Source organism: Microtus pennsylvanicus, chromosome 1 (assembly GCF_037038515.1).
Source record: "Microtus pennsylvanicus isolate mMicPen1 chromosome 1, mMicPen1.hap1, whole genome shotgun sequence".
NCBI classification, from domain to species: Eukaryota; Metazoa; Chordata; class Mammalia; order Rodentia; family Cricetidae; genus Microtus; species Microtus pennsylvanicus.
This window is the reverse complement of record NC_134579.1, coordinates 81,253,794-81,278,876: the sequence shown is the minus strand read 5'-3', so window position 1 is coordinate 81,278,876 and position 25,083 is coordinate 81,253,794. Positions and strand designations below refer to the sequence as shown.

At 39.4% G+C, this 25,083-nt stretch overlaps 1 protein-coding gene and 1 pseudogene across 1 annotated transcript; both read right to left on the bottom strand.

Moving 5' to 3' along the window:
• Nucleotides 1-1,446: 1,446 nt before the first annotated feature.
• On the bottom strand, nt 1,447-2,376 carry LOC142839961 (olfactory receptor 7A40-like). Its single transcript, XM_075956408.1, has one exon. It carries the CDS (start codon nt 2,374-2,376, stop codon nt 1,447-1,449), a length of 930 nt encoding a protein of 309 aa, XP_075812523.1.
• A 13,388-nt stretch (nt 2,377-15,764) lies between these two features.
• On the bottom strand, nt 15,765-17,903 carry LOC142848719 (60 kDa heat shock protein, mitochondrial-like; annotated as a pseudogene).
• Nucleotides 17,904-25,083: the final 7,180 nt, after the last annotated feature.

The following is a 25,083-nucleotide window of genomic DNA, read 5'->3' as shown; positions in this document are numbered from 1 at the left end:
CTCTTCCCCGCCACAGCCTCCCATTTCCCTCCCCCTCCCCCAATCAAGTCCCCCTCCCTCGTCAGTCCAAAGAGCAATCAGGGTTCCCTGCCCTGTGGGAAGTCCAAGGACCACCCACCTCCATCCAGATCTAGTAAGGTGAGCATCCAAACTGCCCAGGCTTCCACAAAGCCAGTACGTGCAGTGGATCAAAAACCCATTGCCATTGTTCTTGAGTTCTCAGTAGTCCTCATTGTCTGTTATGTTCAGCGAGTCCGGTTTTATCCCAGGCTTTTTCAGACCCGGGCCAGCTGGCCTTGGTGAGTTCCCGATAGAACATCCACATTCTCTCAGTGAGTGGGTGCACCCCTCGCGGTCCTGAGTTCCTTGCTCGTGCTCTCTCTCCTTCTGCTCCTGATTAGGACCTTGAGATTTCTGTCCGGTGCTGAGACAGAGACCTGTTTCTATAATTTTGTATTTTACCACGAGGCTTGTAGTTTGTTACCTCTTGCTTCTAAGGCAGCTACATGGTGTCTCCCAGACTGTGCCCTCTCTCTCTCTCTCTCTCTCTCTCTCTCTCTCTCTCTCTCTCTCTCTCTCTCTCTCCCTTCCACTCTGGCTATATTCAGCCCTGCCATCAGTCAGAGCAACTTTATTCATTAACCAATAAAAACAACACATATACAGAAAGATATCCCACATCACAAAGTATATTATTGTGATTTTAATGTATGATTAAATATTTACATATAGAAGATCTTATCTGACTTGGAAACCACCTTAAGACAATTAATGTTGCAAATTTATATTCCTGTAAAAAGGTTTTAGGAGCAATGAAGCTACCTTAGAAAAAGAGTGAGGATGCTAACAAAGGGGTGAGCACAGCTGGGAAGTACATCAGCATGTCGTTAGAACAGGTTTCATGGCAGGCAATGGTACCAGTACACACCAATGTATGTTTTATAAGAATATTTCGCTACTATTGTATACCAAGGAATAGAATGGGCTTTATGAACATAAAATTGAACATAGACACAGCAACCTAATCAGTATTAGGCTCTTAAACAAATATAAAAGCAACAACATCGAAGTCTACACTGTAAGAAGTGTTAAGGCAGCAATATAGAAAGGTGAACAGAAAAGTGGTAAAAACCAGTCACAGAATATCTTCTATAGTAAAATCATATCAAAGACCTCATCAGTCTTTGTTCAATTTATTCCAAAATACCAGCACAAGTCATGGCTATGTAAAATAGATGAGAATCTACAGGTGGCCTCTGACATGATACATGATACAACAGAGAAGAAAAAGCTTGCTAACAATTCTACAGGTGAGTAAGGTCATCAAAAGAAATCAAAACCCTAGGGGAAAAGTTGAAAGAGGAAATTAGCTGGAGTTATTTGATTGGAGTTGTGATGCCAGTATTCGCTGTCCAGACATAATGCACTATGTGATGAATGTCTCCTTCATGGCTTCCTTCTGAAGAATCTTCTGAGAGCTCCCATCAGATCCTTATTCCTCAGACTGTAGATGAAAGGGTTCAGCATGGGGGTGACCACACTGTACATCACAGATGCTCGTGCAGTTGACTGTGAGTTTTGGGTAACAAAAGAACTAAAGTACACACCCAAGAGTGTAGAGTAGAACAATGAAACAACTGAGAGATGAGATGCACAGGTGACAAATGCTTTGTACTTCCCCTGTGCTGATGAGATTGCACGGATGGAGGAAACTATCTTAGAATATGAGTAAAGGATGCCAACCAGAGGACCACCACCCACAAGTACAGCTCCAAAGAACATCACCATGTCATTAGGGAAAGTGTCATTACAGGCAAGTTGAACCAGTTGATAAAGTTCACAAAGAAAGTGGGGAATTTTCAAGTCAGTACAGAAAGACAGCCGCAATGCCATTGAACTCTGTAGCAAGGAATTCAAGACTGTTGTGATCCAGGACCCAAGAACCAACAACCCACAGAGATGGCGATTCATGATGACTGTATAGTGCAGAGGGTGACAGATTGCCACGTATCGGTCATAGGCCATCACAGCTAGAAGAAAGTTGTCCAAAATTCCAAACAGGATGAAAAAGTACACCTGAGCAATACAGCCTTCATATGTAATCTCCTTGTTCTGTGTCTGGATATTCACTAGCATCTTGGGGATGCTAACAGAGGTAAAACAAATGTCAGCAAAGGACAGGTTAGAGAGGAAAAAGTACATGGGCGTGTGTAGACTGGAATCTGTAACTGTGGCAATGATAATGAGCAGGTTCCCAAGCAGAGTGGCCAGGTACATGAACAAAAACAGTCCGAAAAGGAATGGTTGCCATAGCGGATCCTCTGAAATTCCCAGGAGAGTAAATTTCAAAGTTTGTGTGTCATTTTCCAACTCCATGTAGCTAGTATGACAAAAAAAGGGAAAAGTAACCTGATGGAATTACATTATTATCTATAACACCATGCAATGTTAAACAGAAAAACTACAGTTTGTACTATAGCACGCATACGGTAGCTCCTGTTTTGTGTCCGAGTGTGGATCTTTTTGGGGCAGTCTCTGGTATAATTCACTTGCAACTGCTCTCTTACTCTAAGCCTGTACCCAAGAAGACTTGGAATACAAATGTTTCCGATGAATGTTATAGTTGGGAAATACACTTTAATATGGGCCATGCTCCACTTATACCCTTGAGAGTATATTTTACTGTGATCATTTTCTACCCAGTGATTAATTAAATATAATGCATTAGCTTCATGAGCAAAGACAGATACAGATTTTATTTTTAAAAATGTCTCCAGGGATAATATTGTCTAATTATCTCCAGTGCTTCCTGAGAGACAGAAAGGAAGAAAAGCTTTCTTGATTCTGACTGCACTTCAAACCCAGTCATATCCCTCGAGGCATCATAAGAACAATAAACCATCAAAGTGAAGTACTCAGAAGAAAACCTGTTTCATCACTTTGGTGCTCACATCCTCACAGACTGAGCTTCCATTTGGTCACAAAATGCAAAGGGAAGAGAACAGCACATATAAAGTCTAAAAAAAATTTTCTGCTACATACAAGGTAATTTAAATTTTAACTTAGACATAATAATTGGATATGTTGAATTATACAATATATTTATAGTGCTGTATACATCTATACGTGACATAATAACCAAGTCTAGATAATCTCTATGTCTACCATCATGAATTCCTGTGTTTCAAGCATTCCAAATATTCTCCTCTACATACTGTAAAGTTTGTGGCACATTAGCTACAGTCATTGCGGTGCACTAAGTAGGGCACAATCTCCTTCATGTCTCGATGTGACCTCCTGTCTTACTATTCACGTTTCCATCTCCCTCAGTTCTTATTTGTTGGCCTCTGAAAATTCTGATATCCTCAATTTTGTGATAAAAATGTTGTAGGATTCACAGGGAAACATCAGTGTGTCTAGTTCTGTGGCATGCACCAGATATAGAAAGACAAATACCAATAATTTAGCAAGTGAACAATAGCAGGTTAGACATCCATCATCCCATAGAGTATATTTTCTGTCTTACTCTGGGTTTTCACAATTTATCTGTTAGAATAAATAGCACAGGAGCACTGTAACTGTGGCTGCTATCTTCAAATTCTATAAACAAATGCTGTTATATTTACTATATTATATTAAGTCCTGTACCTACCAGCACTGCTCTACCTTTTACACTAAACAAAGTGCGGGATGTGCATGTTCCCTGAGGACATCAGACTCTATGCACATTTACTAGAGTCTACTTTGTATTGAAGTTGTAATTAAAGATTCAAATGAGAAGTATTCTATTTTATTCTCATTTCAATATTCGCAGTTGCCAAACACATTTGCATGATTTGGTGTAAGGGTTTTAAAAAAAGATATTATGTAACAAAATAGTGGCACAAAAATAATGTCAGATTTAACTAATTCATGTTAAAACATTTGGATTAAACAAATAAAACAGAAAATCAACAAATGTTTCCAAGAGAAATTCATAACTTAATTGGAAGTGACCTAATAATAAATAAATATTATAATGTTTCTTTAACATTGTGGTACATAATACATACTCAGTAGCTGTTTTAATTAATTGGAAATTAAGTCTCAGTACATTTAGAAATACAAAACATGCTAATGTGTTATTTAAACTCAGCTATATAGCCTATCTTTTCAATTTTTAAAAATTATAAAAATATCACTTTGTGTCTTGTTTTTCCTCCTTCTAATCCTTCATATATATATGGAGGGAGAGAGAGAGAGGTAATGATATCCATATATAGATAGATGTATAAATACAACCTTCTGAGGCTGTTTAGGGTTGCCTGTAGTCATGTGATTTCAATAGGGAATGCTTGTTATAGAAACTTAAATATATGGCTATCAGTCTAGAGTAAGATGATACCAGTCCTCTAGCTAACATACTACAAAAGGTCAAAACAAAAACTGTGTGCAAACAAACCATACATTTTGAAAGAACACTTTTAAAAAAAAACCTACATATAGATTTGAGGAACAAAATTATATACAATGCTGCAAAAACTCGTTAGTATGAAGAGAGAACCATTTAATGAAACAGAAAAAGCCAAAAGTAAAAACTACTCAGGAAGACTCATGGCATAAGTTTAGTATAAGCTAATCAAACTGATGTTTCATCTCAGAAATAAGGAGCATCCTCATTTCCCTGTGTTCCTCCACAGCTCATAGGATGCTTCTCTATCCAGCAAATTGACTATAAAGACTCTTAGGTAGAGGTTCCACATGGAGAAAAGTCCTTTTTCTTCAGATGACTGCATCAGTGGATTAATCAGACAAGTTTTAAGTGGCTGCTGACAACTGCAGCCTTCTGGATAAGTCACTCTATGTGTTCTTGCTTTTGATCTCTGTCTCATTTCTGTCACAACTGCTGAGACCGCAGACTCACCTGGATAGGGCTTCTGGATGGGAAGACACTGATTAGAAATCTAATTTTCTCCCTGATGGCAGAAAATAAGAACTGGAGATAGTTTTACTATGGCAGGGAGGGGTCATGTATTAATTTCCAAATTAGGTGAATATGCTAAAGAGAACAGAAATGCTCTGTCCACAGCAAGGTTGAAATGTGGAGGCAAAGGTTAGGGAGATATTTAAAATTCTCTGTACCTGCATATTATATCTACCATTCCCTCTTGCCATCTCCAATCCTGATTACATCATTTTCCTAGGGGACTTTGCTCTTCTTAGAAATAAGTTTTTCTTGTGGAGTCTCTGTTCCCAAGACACCTGATTAAGTGTCATGGGAATCACACTTGGTTTATCCATCTCTATCTGCTTGTCTACCTTCCAAAATATAACCTACTAAGACCATGACATCACTTTGGCCAAATGTTTGCTTCATGTTTCTTTTGTCTCTCTTCTGATGAGTGAATCATGGAAGTAATAGGCCTCATGAGTCCTTCAAAGCCTTGACTTTGTTTGGGTATACAACTGTTAATATATCCATGAATCTTATCATTCTTTTCTAAAACAAAGGGGTGACTCATGATTTTTTGACCAAGTTATGATCACAAAAGTCCTTGACCTCATTGTCCCCATTACAAAACAATTCCAATATTATAATAGTCTGGAAGAGGAAACACTCAGCCTTTTTCATTATAGTCACAAAGCTAAAACAAGTGAGGAGTGTGGCATGGAAATTAATGGGATGGAAACTATTATCCTTCAAATCAATCAAGACATTGACAATATTCAGAAACACAAGAAATTTATCACCTTAAATCATCACTGTTGAAAATATTTAAAGAAATCTTACACAACTATGAAGACTAACATTAGATTCATGGAACTAAATGAAATCACAGTATGTCAAAGTTCTACTGATTCAATTTACCATTTAAGAGAGCCAGATTTTAGATTTGTTGATTCTTTGTATTATCTTCTCTTGTATTTCCTGACTTTTCCATATTATTTTTGCTTTTTTTTCTGGTCTACTGTATTTGGATTTGGTTTGTTCTTCTTTTTGCAAATTCTTGGGTTGCATCATTAAGTTATTTATTTGTGTCAGTATTTTTTAATAATGGAACATCCTGTTATGCTTCCCTCTCAGGGCTGTTTTTGTGCCCCAGAGGTTTTCTATTTTTTCCTTTTATCATTGCATATTAATTGTACAAAATGAGTTGTTTTGACATTTCCATACATGAATACAATGTATTTTTATTGTATTCACTTCTGTGACTCTTTCTTACCCCTCACTCTTCTTTTCATCTTTCCTGGAACACCCCATTGCATTTTCATGTATTTTCCTCATCTTAAAGAAAACATAGGATACAAGTCTTTATGGGTTCACTTAACACAGTGACCTCCAGTTCTACCCATTTTCATGCAAGCAACACATATTCAATCTTAGCTGTGGAGGAGACTTTATTTAATTGTGTTATATGAGCCCAGAGGTTTTCTTGTGCTGGTTTCATTTTATTTTAGTTCCAGGAATCTTTATATTTCTCTATATATTTCTTCTATGACTTATTCATCATCATGTTCTTCAATATTTATGAGTTTGTTTGATTACTAGGAATTCTTTTGTTATTGATGTAAGTTTATTACATTGTGGTCAGAAAAGATACATAGAATTATTTCAATTTTTCTGAATTTGTTAATGTTCAGAGTCAGATTTTAACTAAACTAGAATTATATCCCTTTCCCTTTTCCTTTTCTTCCACCAGCTTCGTTCAAAGACCCTCCCTTCAACACATGCCATACACCTCATTCTCAATTTTATAGTCTATATTTCATTGATTTTCATTATCATTTCATATATATTATGTGCACAAATATATAAATACAAGTGCTGAATGTATTGTTGTTATTGTGTGTTTGTGTTTTTAGAGCTTACTATTGTGTATCAGATCACCAATATGGGTCTCTTCTATGTGAGAGGTTAATTTGTCCTCTCTCAGCTGGTATTTGTTATCTGAAGTTCTTTGTTTATGGGTGTGGTACAGGCATATCTGGTGAGAATACAAAAGTCATAAGAGTATATATACACCATGACCCATTGGCTTTACCCCTAAAATGCATGGGTGGTTCAACATACAAAGTCAATTAGTGTAATGGGCTATATAAACAGACTTCAGGACAAAAATTACACGATCATCTCCATAGACATGGGGGAGGGGAAGTAAACCATACTTTCACAATAAAGGTCCTAGAAAATGGAGGTCTGTCGGGGATATGCACCAACATAATAAAAGATATGTATGACAAACAATATCATCCTGAAAAGAGAAAAGCTTGAAGCAATCCCACTGCAGTGAGCAGACAGGGACATCTACTCTCTGCATCCTTTTCAACATTGTGCTCAAAGTACTTGCTGGGGCACTAAGAGAAAAGAAGGAAATTAAAGTATACTTGGCAGAACCCCCTTGCTATCGGTGTAGGAAAGGACTTTCCAAATGGACTCCATTTGTTCAAGCCAATAATGGACAAATGAAACTTCATAAAACTAAAAAGATTTTGCATAACTAAAAAAAATCCCAGTAAAGAGGAAGTACAGTTGCTGGAAGCCTCGCTCCAGGTAGGTTCAATGGCCTGGGATAATGTATAAAGTTGGCACTGTTGTTCAAACAAGTGGCCCTGAATAGCCTAGGCCGTTTTTATTTATACAATTTCAATGGTTTGGTTGGACAGTTTTACAATAAGTTTTGTTTCCTTTAGTTCTAAAAATACTTACAATTACCAGTTTGTTTCTTTGCTTCTTTCCCCTTCCATCCCCCAACTTTTCCACCCATAACCATTACCTACTTGATCTATAGCTCTAAAACTAGAGGCATATGCAGTGTTGCAAGCCACAAAGGGAGTTTTCTAACTCTGCACACCTACAGGTAGAACCGTTTGCCCAACTGACAGCATTTGCAGTTACAGCGTCATGCAGAGTGAGAGACATTTTTGTCTCTAGTGATTAATATTTCCATCTGGTAAGGTCTAAATTCTCACAACCAACTCACCACTGAAGCTGGATCAATCCATCCTACAATCTGTGCTACTCCAACTCCTCTGGGGATATGCCAGTTTTTTTTTTCCTTTTATTCTATAAGCAACATAACTTGAAAACTTACTCTTAATAGCTGGCACTATTTATCCCTTGTGTTCATGTCCTTCTCCCTTAAGTTCTTGGGGTTTGGCACAGTTATTAGCATTGAGAGAACCGAGGGCTTCTGATTCTACTTCACCCCCATCTCTAGACTGTTCCTATTAACTCCTGATATCGCTGATTTATTAGCATTTCTCCAAGACTCTTGTCATTAAAATCATCCTTCCCAGAAAAATTATGTAAATACTTAATATTAAACTTCGTGGGCTACTGTGACTCCTTTGGGTTAGTTAGAGGGTGCATAGGAAAGGACACATCCTTTTCTTAAAAGCCTGAATCCATGGTCACACCTGAAACATCGAAGGCTTTAGGAGCAGAATCAGAAGTCGCTGTCTAGAGCCCAGCCCATTTTGGGTGGTGGTCCTGGGTTCTATAAGAAAGAAGGCTGAGGAAGCCATAATGAGCAAGTCAGTAAGCACCACTCTTCCTTGGCTTCTGCATCAGCTCCTGACTCCAGTACCCTGCTCTGTTTGACTTCATTTGATAATGAACAGTGTTGAAAGTGTAAGTCAAATAAACATTTTCCTCCCCAGATTTCTTTGGTCATGATGTTTAGTAGCAGCAATAGAAATCCAAACTAAGACATCTGGTGATAGTGATGAAGTTTTTGTTTTGTTTTGAGGCAAGACAGAAAGTATGTTACAGTTGATATTGATAGAATGACATCTCAATTATATCAACCTATTCTTGGACCCTGAAGTCCAATTACGAAGGAGGAGTTGCCCCAAGAGACCACTCTCACACTGCAATTGATGTAAAAGCAAGAGGATTTAATTCTGTCGTGACAAGGTCCTTCAGCATTCAAGAAGCCAAAAGACCCCAAATGACTGTCACAAGCTACTTTTAAAGTAAAAAGCCATAGAAACAAAGGGGGAAGTTTGGGGGTTGTTTTTCAACTATTAGGATTGGCTTATTCAAAGGGCTACTAACAATAATTGATCTGAGCCAGGCTGGAGAGCGGTTGCCAGATCAGGCGAGGTAAGAGGGAACATCTGAGAATTACTTTGACCCCCTTTTCAGGGACTGAGTCAAAACATCTGGGGGTTATTTTGCCCCAATTCCAGGAACAGAGCTCTATTTAGAGAACATCCACAAAAACACAGGGAGATGGAAAGTCCCCAACATTCCAGTACATGCATGTGTAGTGGTTAGGTTCCCAGGGGAGAGGAGAAAGCACTGAGAGTAAGAGGCCTCAGAAATGGCCTCAGAGTTGTCCTAGAGTTTTACACTATAATCAAACGTTTGGCTTTTGTTAGTGGTGTTGTTTTAAATTCTTGTTTCTGTTCTTATTTTGAGAGTGTGGTATAATTACAAAAGTTCCCAATTTCACCTCCTTCTTCTAAATGTTCCCAGATACCCAGTTTCAAATTACAGTCTCTTTTTTCATTAACTGTTCTTACACACACACATGCACACAAACACACACACACACACACACACACACATTTATTTTACTTTATGTTTTATTTTTTTTTATTGAAAAAAAAATTTCCACCTCCCAGCCTCCCATTTCCAGTGCCATTGTCCTTGGCTTCTCAGTCAGCCCTCCTTGTCAGCCACATTCAGAGAGTCCGGTTTGATCACATGCTCCATCAGTCCCAGTCCAGCTGGCCTTGGTGAGTTCCCATTAGATCAGCCCCACCGTCACAGTGGGTGGGTGCACCCCTCGCCATCCTGACTTCCTTGCTCATGTTCTCTCTCCTTCTGCTCCTCATTTGGACCTTGGGAGCTCAGTCCAGTGCTCCAATGTGAGTCTCTGTCTCTAGCTTCATCCATTGCCAGATAAAGATTCTATGGTGATATGCAAGATATTCATCAGTGTGGCTATAGGATAGGGCCAGTTCATGCGTTCCCCCCTCAGCTGCTCAAGGAACGAGCTGGGGACATCTCCTTGGACACGTGGGAACCCCTTTAGAGTCCAGTCTCTTGCTAACCCTAAAATGGCTCCCTTAATTAAGATATATACTTCCCTGCTCCCATATCCACACTTCCTCCATCCCAACCATCCCTTTACCCCAAGCTCTCCCCATCCTCCCCTTCTCACTTCTCTCTCCCCATTTTCCCTTACCCCCACCCTACCCCCACCCCCAAGTTCCCAGTTTTTGCCCGGCAATCTAGTCTACTTCCAATATCCAGGAGGATAACTACATGTTTTTCTTTGGGTTCACCTTCCTATTTAGTCTCTAGGATCATAAATTATAGGCTCAATATCCTTTATTTATGGCTAGAATCCACTAATGAGTGAGTACATAGCATATTCATCTTTTTGAGTCTGTGTTACCTCACTCAGGATAGTGTTTTCTATTTCCATCCATTTGCATGCAAAATTCAAGATGTCAGTGTTTTTTACCGCTGAGTAGTACTCTAATGTCTATACATTCCACACTTTCTTTATCCATTCTTCCATTGAGGGGCATCTAGGTTGTTTCCAGGTTCTGGCTATTACAAATAATGCTGCTATGAATATAGTTGAACAAATGCTTTTGTAATATGATAGGGCATCTCTTGGGTATATTCCCAGGAATGGTATTGCTGGATCCTGGGTTAGGTTGATACCAAATTTCCTGAGAAACCGCCACACTGATTTCCAAAGTGGTTGCACAAGATTGCATTCCCACCAGCAATGGATGAGTGTTCCCCTTACTCCACATCCTCTCCAGCAAAGGCTATCATTGGTGTTTTTTATTTTAGCCATTCTGACAGGTGTAAGATGGTATCTCAAAGTTGTTTTGATTTGCATTTCCCTGATGGCTGAGGAGGTTGAGCATGACCTTAAGTGTCTTTTGGCCATTTGAACTTCTTCTTTTGAGAATTCTCTGTTCAGTTTAGTGCCCCATTCTTTAATTGGGTTAATTAGAATTTTAAAGTCTAGTTTCTTGAGTTCTTTATATAATTTGGAGATCAGACCTTTATTTAATGCAAGGTTGGTGAAGATCTTCTCCCATTCTGTAAGTTGCCTTTTTGTGTTAATGACAGTGTCCTTTGCATTTGGAAAGCAGAGGCAGGTGGATCTCTGTGAGTTTGTGGCCAGTCTGGTATACAGAGAGAATTCCAGGACAGCCAGAGCTACAAAGAGAAACTATGTCTAGAAAAACTAAATAAAAAGGAAAATGTGGTACATTTACACAATGGAGTACTACATAGCAGAAAAAAATAATGACAGCTTGAATTTTGCAGGAAAATGGATGGAGCTAGAAAACATTATTTTGAGTGAGGTAACCCAGAAACAGAAAGACAATTATCACATGTACTCACACATAGGTGGTTTTTAAACATAAATCAAAGAAAACCAGCCTATATACCATATTCCCAGAGCACCTAGACAACAATGAGGACACTAAGAGAGACTTACATAGATCTCATCTACATGGGAAGTGGAAAAAGACAAGATCTTCTGAGTAAATTGTGAGCATGGGGTCCTTGGGGGAGGGTTAAAAGGGGGAGAGGCAGGCAGGGGAGGAGAGAAAAATGTAGAGCTCAAAAAAATCAATAATAAATAAATAAATAAAGGTTGCCAGTGAAAACTATCTAGAAAACTCGAGGACACAAAATTTAAATGAATAATAATAAACTTCATCAAAAATTCACTGAGTTTAAAAAGGAGATAAACAAACAGCTCAATGAAATGAAGGAGAAAGAATATCAATAGAATAAATGACTGAGCAATACCAAATACATACATACAGCTAATGGAAATGATGGAGACAGCTCAGGACATAAACACAAAATCAGTAAACACAGAGAAATGTTGAAGAGGACTCAAGCAGAGATGCAGATGCAATTTGAAAACTGAAGTAGAAAACCAAAGCAGAGAAACCAAAAGAAAGTCTTAGAGTTGAATGTACCAAGCAGAAGACAGACGATCAGGATTTCAAGATGAAACAGAGAATCTAGACCAAGTAAGCAAGGAATATAGAAAACAAACAAACAAAAATCCACAGCACATACAGTACAAGAACAAGCAGGGTACATGTCAAACTACAAATAAAAGAAAGCTTTGAATTATAGACATAGATGATGGAGAAGAGAAGAATTAATAGTCAATGTCATAGACCCAAATCTTCATCAAGATCATGGAATAAAACATCCATAAACTATGGAAAAGCACAGCCATATGGGTATAAGATGCACACCGAACACCATATAGAGAAACCCAGAGGAGAAAATCCCAGAACATATGACAACTAAAGAACTAATATATAGAAAAAGGATTTGTTGAAAGCTGCAAGAGAACCCCATCAGAATAACAACTGATATCTTAGTGGAAACTTTGAAAGACCTGGAAGTATAAAGCAGTGTTGTAAGAGGCCCCTAGTTAGGTCCCTGCTGCTCATCCCCGAAATAACCACACAGAAACCATATTATTTGCAATACTCCTTGGCCAATGGCTTAAGTGTATTTCAGGCTAATGCATATCTTAAATGAACACATCTCCATTAATCTGTGTATTGCCACAAGGCTGTGGCTTACCCGGTAATGTTCCAGCATCTGTCTCTGGCAGGGCTACGTGGCTTCTCTCTTGAGTTAGCCTTCTTTCTCCCAGAATTCAGTTTAGTTTTCCCAACCTAGTTCTATTCTACCCTATCAGACCAAGCCAGTTTCTTTATTAACCAATGGTATTCGTGGCATACAGAGGAGATTCCCACATCAAAGCAGCACGTCCCAAGTCATAAAAGACAATGAAGATCAACATAGACTGAAATGGCAAGAAAACTACCTGCTATAGTTGAAGAAGAAGAAAAAATGGACTCCACAATATAAACAATCCCAAACAGTTTAGAATCAACAGAGCAAACCTAAAGAAAACACAGAAGCAATACTTTGGTCTGAAGAGAGAAATGAGCATAGCTTTATGACTTTGGAGAGAAATACATAGCCTTATTACTAAAGCCCAAAATACCACCGAGAACACAAACATACCCAAAGAACACAATGATCTCCGTTATCATATATATTTTCAAAAGCTCTTGAAATATTAATGATCTCAATTTTCCAGTTAAAATACACATGATGACTGAATGATTAAGAACCAAGTCCATCCATCTGTCCGTAGTCTACAAGAAAGACATATTAATTTTTAAAAAGATTTTATTTATTATGTATACAATTTTCTGTCTGCATGTATGCCTACATGCCAGAAGAGGGCACCAGATCTCAGTATAGCTGGTTGCAAGCCTCCATGCAGTTTCTGGGAATTGAATTCAGAACCCCTGGAAGAGCAGTCAGTGTTATTAACCACTGAGCCATCTCTCCAGTCCAAAGTATTCATTTTAAAAGTAGACACTGCGTTTGTATAAAAAGATGGACAGAAGAAAAACAATCAAGTGAGAACAGGAAAGAAGCAGGCATCCCTATCTAATACCTGGAAAGAGCTTTCAAACTAGGACTAACCAGAAGAGATGAAGAACACTGCATTCTAATCAAAGGAACAGGTATCCAGAAAGATGTTACACAAACACCAAAGATTACAAATTCTACTCATGCGCATCACTTGCTTAGGAGAAAATAACGCATGCAATTCAGTATATAAACATAGGTAGATAATTTTAATGAACTTTGGATGGGCTCATGATAACTAAATCAAATCGGCCAACTTAGATCTGAGAGGCTCTGGTTTGTATATTGTGGACAACCCCACCAACTGGCCACGCAAGTGAGGCAACAATCACTACAACTGATTTTTCTAGTTGACCTTTACAACTGTCATTTCCTTTCCAGACCAGCAGGAAGCAGGTGGCTATGAAGAGCACAACACAGTAACAAAGGTGGTGCAGGAAACATCAGAGGTAACTGGACAGAAACAAAGAGCAATACACTCAGAGAATTAAAGATATCTGATAAAAGATGAATTTACCAGTAATGCAGAGAGGCCATGAGTGATGATAGTGAAATCCCAGAGAGGCTTCTTCAGCCTCAAATTCACAGACATAAAAAAAGCAAACAAGCAATAAACATCACTCACACATAGGTCCACCCAACGCCCACCGCCCAGCTCCCTGCTCCACTTCCTTGGTGGTTTCTCATCTGGGCTGGATTCATGGCTTCCTTTCTTGGTTCTGTCTTCATTACCCACCAGCACTTTTTCCAGTGACTTCCATTTTTTATACCAAGGGGCTCATATCAGAAAAATTTAGATGGAATTTTTGAGAACTTCTATTTTTTTTAATGTAATCAAGGATTTTTTTATATGCATTTATTTATTATGTATACAATATTCTGTATGTGTGTATGTCTGCAGGCCAGAAGAGGGCACCAGACCTCATTTCAGATGGTTGTGAGCCACCATGTGGTTGCTGGGAATTGAACTCAGGACCTTTGGAAGAGCAGGCAATGCTCTTAACCACTGAGCCATCTCTCCAGCCCCCTGAGAACTTCTATTGCACCTCTTTAAATATGACTAACAACTCTTCTTTCTACTTCCAAGGGTTTTATCGCTATGGTTTTTTCTGTAATTTCTATATAATTATTTTTAGTTTTGACACTAAAGAATAATTACACATCTTCTACATCCCTCAAGCACCCCCATTCACCCCATGCTCTCTTTTAAATCATGGTCTCATTTTCTTTCATAAGATGGGAATTGTTTGTTATACATAAATACAAACAGTGCATTCTATAATACACTTTTTGCTTCTCTGTATATTTTTTTCAGATCTGACTGCTTGCTATTGGATAGTCAACTGGGGGCTCTTCCCTGGGGAACTCTATTTCTCCTGCCCTCAGCATTTCTTAGTAGCCTGTAGTCCTTTGTAAGAACGTGGGACTCCATAATTATTCCCCTTCTCATGGAAGGATGTGTGCTGGTGTCGTTCATGTTCAGGAAACTGTGTTGATAAGATTTCATGATTGCAGTTCCTTCTGACATTTCTAGGAGACATAATCTCAGAGGAAGCTTCATGGCCTCTGACTCTTACAGTCTTTCCACCCCTTCTTCCTCTATGAGCCCTGAGCCTTATGTATGGGAGCTGTGTTGTAGATGTGTCCCTTAGATCAGTACATGGGTAGGGCTAATGATTGCTTCCCTCCCTTGGAAGTTTGCACAGTATCTCCTGGTACCATGTAAGCTAGTCTGGAGGGAGAGAGCTTTCAGGTCAAATTCACCTTGTATCTTCCAGGTTCTGTATGGGAAGGACAGGATATGGTGTCCTCATCAATAGGGACTTTTAGCCTATAACCTTTTGAGAGTGTCATGAACAGCCTTGACCAACAACAACTCAAGAGGATTTTCATGCTTGGTGTTACAGGTGTGACTGATGGTCTATCAGTCTTGAGGGGCACATTGCCAGCCCAGGTGAGAAATTTTCATTTATATGTGTATATTTATATTTACATTCATGTGTATTGTATATAATGTAAGGCAGATTTACACTAATATGATTCTTTTTTTTGAACTTTAAACAAAATTTTATTACACAAAGGTTGTCACATAATTGGATACTTCTCTACTTTGTACAGTTATCTCGCTCCACAGAAAGGCTGCCTCTGACCTCTCGTCTGGTGGCACAAGCGCCACAGTCCTGACCGTAGCGGACGGACCAGCAGGCCTGCCTCGGTGACTCAAGTTGAAAGCAGGACACTGGTATATGGCTCTTGCACCCAGTATCAGGAATGTACAAATGTCTTTATTCAAAAATACAAAATAAATTACCTGTATGCATGGACAGTGACAGCAGTAAACCATTATGTATTGTCAGTGGGAACCAGTAACTGATGGTTATAGTGATCAGCCAGTCTTCTCTTCATTTCCTTCAGGGGCTTCTCTGAAGGTATCGGTGAGGAACCTGCCTTGAGCTTCCTGCCACAGTTCATTGGTAAGGGCAAAGCGCTATTCTAGGAATTAGAACATGCCACCTCCCATTCCCCCTCCCATTCCCCCCATCGCGCCCACTCCAGGGTCCTTCTCTTCTTTAGGAATTTCGGTCACTACAGCTTCTGCTGTCGTCAGCAAGGAGGCCACCCCAGCAGCATCCAGTAAAGCAGTTCTTACGACCTTTGTCGGATCAATGATTCCCTTTTCCACCATGTTCACAAATTCCCCGAGCATGACATCATACCCAACTTCCGAAGAACTCTGCAGAATCTTCTCAACTATCAAAGACCCTTCAACACCCGCATTCTTAGCAATGGTCACCGCGGGAATTTGGAGTGCTCTTTTAATAATGTCTATACCTATTTTCTGATCCTCATTGGAAGGCTTTAGGGAATCCAAGGCTGGGATGCAGCGGAGCAGAGCGCAGCCTCCACCTAGCATGATGCCTTCTTCCACAGCTGCTTGCGTGGCGTTGAGCGCATCTGTAACTCTGTCTTTCTTCTCGTTCACCTCCACATTGCTTGTTCCTCCAACCTTCAATACAGCTACGCCATCTGAGAGTTTTGCAAGCCGCTCATTCAGCTTCTCCTTTTCGTATTCACTAGTGGTGATGTCGAGCTGCTCAATGATCTCCTGAATGCGTTTCTCAATTTGAGCCTTGTCACCTTTTCCTTTCAAAAGCATGGCGTCATCTTTAGTGACAATGACCTCTCCAACTTTTTCTAAGTCATGAGCTTGAACATCTTCAAGGTTTAGATTCAACCCCTCTTCTCCAAATACCGCACCACCAGTAGCAATAGCCATATCTTTAAGCTGGTTCTTCCTGTTGTCCCCAAACCCTGGTGCTTTGACTGCCACAACCTGAAGACCCACTTTCAGCCTCTTCAAGACCAGTGTGCTTAGAGCTTCTCCATCAACGTCCTCAGCAATGATGACCAAGGGCTTCCGATGAGCATTGGCAATTTCCAGAGCAGGTACGATGAACTGCACACTAGAAATCTTCTTTTCGCTCAACAGAACGTAGGCGTCTTGGAATTCACATTTCTGACCTTTTGATGTGTTAATAAAATATGGGGAAATATATCCTTTGTCAAACTTCATGCCTTCAATAATTTCTAACTCATCATTCAGGGTTTTCCCGTCCTTCACTGTGATGACACCCTTCCTTCCCGCCTTCTTCATCGCATCACAAATGATGTTTCCAAATGTCTTTGTCTCCATTTGCAGAACTTGTGGCAACCTGAGCAATTTCTTCAGGAGTTGTCACAGGTTTAGATTGTTTTTTCAGTTCAGCAATTACAGCATCAGCAGCCAACATCACACCTCTCCAGATTTCTACTGGGTTGGACCCTTTGCTGATCTTCTCAAGTCCTCCTTGGCAATAGAACGTGCCAGAAAGGTAGCCGTGGTAGTGCCGTCCCCAGCCTCTTCATTCGTGTTATTGGCAACATCTTGAACAAGTTTAGCTCCGATGTTTTTGTATTTGTCCTTTAAATCAATTGACTTTGCAACAATGACCCCATCTTTCGTTACTTTGGGACTTCCCCAGCTCTGCTCAATAATCACCGTTCTTGCCGGGCGATGGTGGCGCACGCCTTTAATCCCAGCACTCGGGAGGCAGAGACAGGTGGATCTCTGTGAGTTCGAGACCAGCCTGGTCTACAGAGCAAGTTCCAGGACAGGCTCCAAAGCCACAGAGAAACCCTGTCTCGAAAAACCAAAACAAAAAACAAAAAACAAAACAAAACAAAAAAACCAAATCACCGTTCTTCCCTTTGGCCCCATGGTAACAGCTACAACGTCGGCTAAAAGGTCTACAAATTGAAGCATTAAGGCTCGAGCATCCGCACCAAATTTTACATCTTTGGCATAGGCCCAAGTGAGATGAGGAGCCAGTGCCCGGAACACTGGTCTCATCTGGCGAAGGACTGTGGGTAGTCGAAGCATTTCTGCGGGGCGGAGGCGGGAGTGCACCAGGCGAAGCAGGCCGTCAGCGGCGAGTGAGGGCACTAATATGATTCTTTATGGCATTTTTAGACATCCTTACTATTCTTGTATTCTCCTCCCTCTTTTTTTTCTGTATTGATATTTTCCTCTCCGTAATTAAAGACCTCCAGTTTTCCAATTTCCCTCTTAAATAACCTGTAAGCTGCTCTGCCCCACACTATTGACGCCCTCCATAGTCTCTCTTGACTTCCCTGTTTCCTGTGTCTATTCACATAAGAAGATTTGGATCTAGGAAAGACATATGAGAAAGAACTTACAATGTTTTTCATTCTGGGTCTTGGTTTTCTCACTCAGTAAAGTATTTTCTAGACTCTTCCATTTACCTATAAATTTCAATATTTATTTTCTTTTATAACTAAATACTATTCCTTACTGTGTATGTACAACAATTTCATTATCTGTTTATCAACTGAAGGATGACATTTATGCTGTTTCCATTTCATTTTGTGAAGAGAACAGAAATGAACATAGCAGGGCAAATATCTGTGGAGAATGATATTGACCCAGTAATATTGCTATAGGCATACTTTTATCCACATATCCAAATTTCCAAGAGAACCTTTTTTGGATTTCTGGCCCTTCACTGTACTCTTGTTGACTTTTCAGGGGCCATGCTCATAGAGAAAACTAACTCCCTCTCCCCCTTCAGATACCAAGAGCAGCACCTGGCTAGTGGTGGGATTAATGGCCAGGTCCCCGTTCCACGTTAGGATTTTGTGTGGCTTCAACTTTCGCATGTCTTGTGTGTATTGCCACAATTGCTGTGAGTTCAAAGGTGTACCTACCTGCTGTGTCCAGAAGGCACTTTTTGTAGTCATTCACAGCCTTGATGTTTTTCACCCTTTCTACTCTCTCTTCTGCAATGATCCCTGAGCCTTGAGGAAGAGCATGTTTGGTATAGATGTTTATTTAGTAATGAGCCTTCTGTTCTCGCTTATTCTCTGCACTGTGGGCAGCTGTGAGTTCGCCGTGTTAATTGTCATTAACTTCTATGAGGAATGTGCAGAGATGCATATATAGGTATAACAACAAGCAATTAGGAGTTTATGTAATACTATTTCCCATTGGGAGAACAACAGTAACGTGCTCTCCCCTACTATGTATGACTTGTATAGTCATATGTTTTCGCTTGATAATCATGCCAGGTATGGGTTTCAACTTCTGGAGTGGTACTTAAATTCAAGTAGAAAATTGTTGGTTATTCTTAGGGTTTCTGTTGTGATGCTAAAATTCCATGACAAACCAATTTGAAAAGGCAAGAGTTTATTTCATTTACACATCATCATCACATCCCCTCATTTAAGAAAGTCATGGCAGGAACTCAAGCCAGGAACCTGAGAGCAGGAACTGAAGCAGAAGCCATGGCAGAAGCCTGCTTACTGGCTTGTTCTCCAAGACTTGTTCAGCCTGCATATTTATACAACATAGGACCACTTATGTAGGAATGGCAGTGCCCACAGTAACCTGGGCCCTCCCACATCATGAAATGCCCCTACGTGCTTGTCTACAGACTATCTCATTGCAGCATTTTCTCAGTTGAGGTTCTTACTTCCTAAATGAATTTAAGTTGACATAAAATCAACAACACAATGGCACAGATATATTATAGTTTCATAACATTTTCTTGCATTTACACAAGGAAAACTTAATTTTTGAACCCTTTGTCTCAGACAACAAATCCTACAGATACTGGGACCTACTTATCATGCTGTCCAGGGAAGAAGGTAGTGATCTTCAAATATTCAGTCTCCCACCTCTCTCTTTCCATCATACCCAATCCTCTAACCTCATCCCAGCTTTATGTTGTAATACGAGCGGCGGGGTGCTTCCCACTACCCGGCCGCCCCTATGGCTAGCTTTATACCCGAAAAAATTACATGGAAACTGTATTCTTTTAAACACTGCTTGGCCCATTAGTTTTAACCTCTTATTGGCTGGCTCTTACATATTCATCTAACCTGTTTCTAATATTCTGTGTAGCATCACGAGCTGGCTTATTAGGAAAGATCTTAACCTGCGTCTGTCTGGAGTGGGAGAATCATGGCGACTGCCTGACTCAGCTTCTTTCTCCCAGCCTTCTGTTCTGTTTACTCCACCCACATAAGGGTTGGCCCTAAAATGGGCCAAGGCAATTTCTTTATTAACCAATGACCTTCCTCCATCAGCTCAACACACCCGTTATATCCATAGTACACCTGTTCTACTACCTTCATTACATCTGTTATATCTCATCCCAGCTATACACACCTGTCATATCCATATTACACCTGTTCTATTACTTTCATTACACCTGTTATATCTCATCCCAGCTATACACACCTGTCATATCCATATTACACCTCTTCTATTACCTTCATTACATCTGTTATATCTCATCCCAGCTATACACACCTGTCATATCCATATTACACCTCTTCTATTACCTTCATTACATCTGTTATATCTCATCCCAGCTATACACACCTGTCATATCCATATTACACCTGTTCTATTACCTTCATTACACCTGTTATATCTCATCCCAGCTATACACACCTGTCATATCCATATTACACCTCTTCTATTACCTTCATTACATCTGTTATATCTCATCCCAGCTATACACACCTGTCATATCCATATTACACCTGTTCTACTACCTTCATTACATCTGTTATATCTCATCCCAGCTATACACACCTGTCATATCCATATTACACCTGTTCTATTACCTTCATTACACCTGTTATATCTCATCCCAGCTATATACACCTGTCATATCCATATTACACCTCTTCTATTACTTTCATTACACCTGTTATATCTCATCCCAGCTATACACACCTGTCATATCCATATTACACCTCTTCTATTACTTTCATTACACCTGTTATATCTCATCCCAGCTATACACACCTGTCATATCCATATTACACCTCTTCTATTACTTTCATTACACCTGTTATATCTCATCCCAGCTATACACACCTGTCATATCCATATTACACCTGTTCTATTACTTTCATTACACCTGTTATATCTCATCCCAGCTATACACACCTGTCATATCCATATTACACCTGTTCTATTACCTTCATTACACCAGTTATATCTCATCCCAGCTATACACACATGGTATATCCATATTACACCTGCTCTATTACTTTCATTACACCTGTTATATCTCATCCCAGCTATACACACATGGTATATCCATATTACACCTGCTCTATTACTTTCATTACACCTGTTATATCTCATCCCAGCTATACACACATGGTATATCCATATTACACCTGTTCTATTATCTTCATTACACCTGTTATATCTCATCCCAGCTATACACACCTGTTATATCCATATTACACATGTTCTGTTATCTTCATTACACCTCTTATATCTCATTCCAGACAGCAGACTGTTGGAAACAAAGACATGTATTTTGAGATCTGTATTTTGTTTATGCCATCTCAAGTTCACAAGTAAGATATTCACCTTTGCAGGGCAAGGACCAAGAAATTAGCCTAGTGAGACCTGCAGGCCCCAGGCTTTAGAAACAATTAGCATTTCCTTTGTTAGTTAACAATTACAGACCCTCAGTATTTCCTTATTATCTAGGGATGTCTCCAGGCCTGAGTTTCAGCAGACCTGACACACCTCCTCTTCCCCTTGCCCATTTGCTATATAACAGCTTCTGAGGAATAAAAAATGGCGGCTTGATCAGAAATCCTGTCTTGTCATCGTTTCTCGTGTCTCTTGTTCCTTCCATTCCTCTCCTCCAGGTTTATCAGGGACTCCTGATCATATCCCGCGGGCCAGGAGGGCAGATCATCTTTTTTGTTATCACCTTGCTCACCACCACTTCCCTTTGTCTCAGCCTCCAGCACTCACAGGCACTCACTGGGAACCATAGGCTTTGATGGACAGAGAAGCAGATAGGACAGAGAAGCAATAGCCACACCTACAAGGATGTCAACCTAATTCCTACCAGGACACCCCAAACCACCACATTCTTCTTAAACTAGAGAGGGAACCAGAAACCAAGGAATGAACTATCCACCAAATAAACACAAGACCAGATCTCTGCACCTAAAAATAGAATTATCCTAAATCCAGATGCCTACTTCTGAGTATAAAACACAATTAGTAACTGACAGGACAATATATGTCAACCAACGCCAATAATCCTATATAAGTAAGTCCTGAAAAATGTAATTTGACTGAGAATAGCCATTAGTAATATGTTAGAGATCATTAAAGAAGAAATGTACAAATTCTTAATTGAAATCTATGAAATTACAAAAACTAGAATTGAAGGAAAAGAACAGTTTAAGACTTGTAGATGGAAATAGAATCAGTAAAGAAAAACAAAGTAGGAAAAGTTGAAAATGAAAAATTTAGGACCTAGAACAGGAACTTCAGATGCAACTCTTTTTCAACAGCATTGAAGAGATGGAAGTAAAAACTCAGTCATTGGTGTCAAGGTAGAGGAATGAAATATGTTGATATATGAAAGACCCCCAGAGTTGGGAGACTCTCACTCAAGTCTTGGGATAACATGACCCTCAAGAACTCATGAGAGACGGTCATTGCTGTAATCACATGAGGTTTATTGACAGGAACCAGCGCGCTGGGGCCTAGAATCATCCCACACAGGGGTAGAGAAGTTTGACTCCAAGTAGCTGGGAGAAGGGGTATTTAAGGGAAGAAACCACAACCCAAAGAGGGTAGGGTGGGCATCACTGGAAAATCCAAAAATTCCAGTGATAATCACAAGGGGGTAACTCCCCATTTCTCAAGATTTTTCTCAAAATTATAATCTAACTTTGTGCTTAGCCAGTTCCTAGAACAGAGTTAAGGAACTTTTTAACCTAGATTTTTGGCTCTACTCTTCCCACTAGGGGGTCTGGATTTATCCTGGTCTTTCAGTATAAGAAAATGTTAAGTCTACAAAATCCCAGGTCAAAAAAATAGAGAAAATCTGGTACACCAAGAAAAGAAAAAAATTTATAAATGGGAGAAATAGGAAACAGCGAAGAAACCCAGGACAAGGACACAAAAAAATTGTTTAAACAAATTCATAAAAGAAAATATTCCCAATCTAAAAGTGGATTTACCTATTATGGTACAAAAAACATACAGAACACCAAATAGACTGAGATAGAGAAGAAGTTTCTTTCATCACATAATAATCAAATATTAAGCTCAAGAACAAAAAAAGAATATTAGAAACAGCAAAGAAAAGTTAAAATAACATGAAACATATAATCTCAAACCCGTTAGAATAGTCTTTGGTTTTTCAGTGGGGACTCTAAATGTCAAAAAGGCCTGAACTTACGTTCTACAAACTCTAAGAAACCACACATATCTACCCAGGTGACTATACTCAGTCAAACATTCAATAGTAAGAGATGGAAAAAATCTCATAATAAAACAAAATTTGAGCAAAATCTATCTGCAAATTCAGCCAAACAGAATGAGCTAAAAGGCAGACACTTACCCAAAGAGATTAACAATACCCACAAGTACCAACAGGAAAAAATAAGAGCATATCCAAAGCAAATCAAAAGAAGGGAGAAAAATCTACACCACAACAACAAAATAGCAGGAATCAAGAACTGGGACTCATTGATAATTTGCAACATCAATGTTTGGTTTTACCCAATAAAAGAACATAGACTTAAGAATGGATGTGAAAAAAGATACATCCATCTGCTGCATCTAAGAAACACACTTTAAAACCAGTGATAGGCATCGCCTTTGAGTAAAAGTATAGAAAAAGTTATTCCAAGAAAAGAGACCTAAGAAGCAGTCTAGTAAAGCCATTTTAATATCTCGTGAAATAAACATCAAATGAAAACTAATCAGAAGAAAGGCAAAGACAATGTACTCATCAAAGGAAAAATATACCAGGAGGACATGGCAAATATTAACAGCTATACATTGGACCCAAGAGCTCAATTACCAAAGTTTGTAAAAGATGCTCTACTATAGCTTCAATTCATATCAAATCTCCCACTGTTGGAGAACTGGCTCAGTGGTTAAAAGCACTGTCTGCTCTTCCAAAGGTCCTGAGTTCAATTCTCAGAAACCATGCTCCAGGATATGATTCTGTAAGATATATGCATTTTTCTATGCTGAAGTGAACAGCTTTGATTATTTCAACATTAAATAGAAATATCAGGAATCGATCACATATTATAAAGGCAATCTATCAGTCTCTCTGTCCCATAATCTTTCTTTCTTTGTTTTTCCTTTTACCCTGTCTTTCTCTCTGCTTTCTTGGTTGGATGCTAGCTGTACATAGGTTACACAGTGCCTTTAAAGGCTCAAAGTCAGACTTCAGCAGACTTCAGCTTCAGAAGCAGGATATAGAATGAAAACATAGTCTGCAGTGAAAAGGGAAGAATAAAAATCGAACCTCAGTGGAGCTAGGAAAACAGCCTGGGGGTAAGATCAGAGTTACAGACTTGACTCCAGGTGCAAAAGAAAGAAAACAGGACAAGGTCCAATGAAGGACTAGCCAGACAGATGGACATCAGGTTCTACAAGTGGAAATACAAGAAAATGGCAGTGGATTAAGCTATATCAATGGGAGGAATCACCCAAGCTGAAATTCTAGGGACAGTCATGAGTTCTCCATCTATCAATCCTTGAAAAATACACAGGGTTACCAACCAGAAGTTTCGTATGAAATCTGTTAGATGATAATTTTATGATCTTCCTTCAATTTAGACAGTTTGTGTCCATGCAGAGCAGAGAGGCAGATCATGTCCAATGCCTGGAGAAACCCATATTGGTCATTTGAATGTAATTGGCCCCTACAAGCTCACATGGAGTGGCACTATTAGAAGGTGTGGCTTTCTTAGAGAAGGCATGACATTTTTGGACAAATTATGTCACTGTTGGGTAGGCTTTGAGGTTTCATATATGCCCATACTACACCCAGTGTCTCAGTTTGCTTCCTGCTGCCTTCTGATCAAGATGTAGCTCTCAACATGTCTGCATACACTCTACCAAGTGCCCTGCCATGTTGATAATTAACTGAACCTCTGAGCTATGAGCAGACACCTCAATTAAATGCTTTCTTTTATAAGAGTTTCCATGGTCATGGAATCTCTTCACAGCAATAGAAAATCCTAACTAAGACAGAAGTTGGTACCATGAACTGAGGTATTGC

Coding starts and splice junctions, on each gene's coding strand:
- LOC142839961 (XM_075956408.1), bottom strand. CDS start 2,376: ATGGAGTTGGAAAATGACACACAAACTTTGAAATTTACTCTCCTGGGA.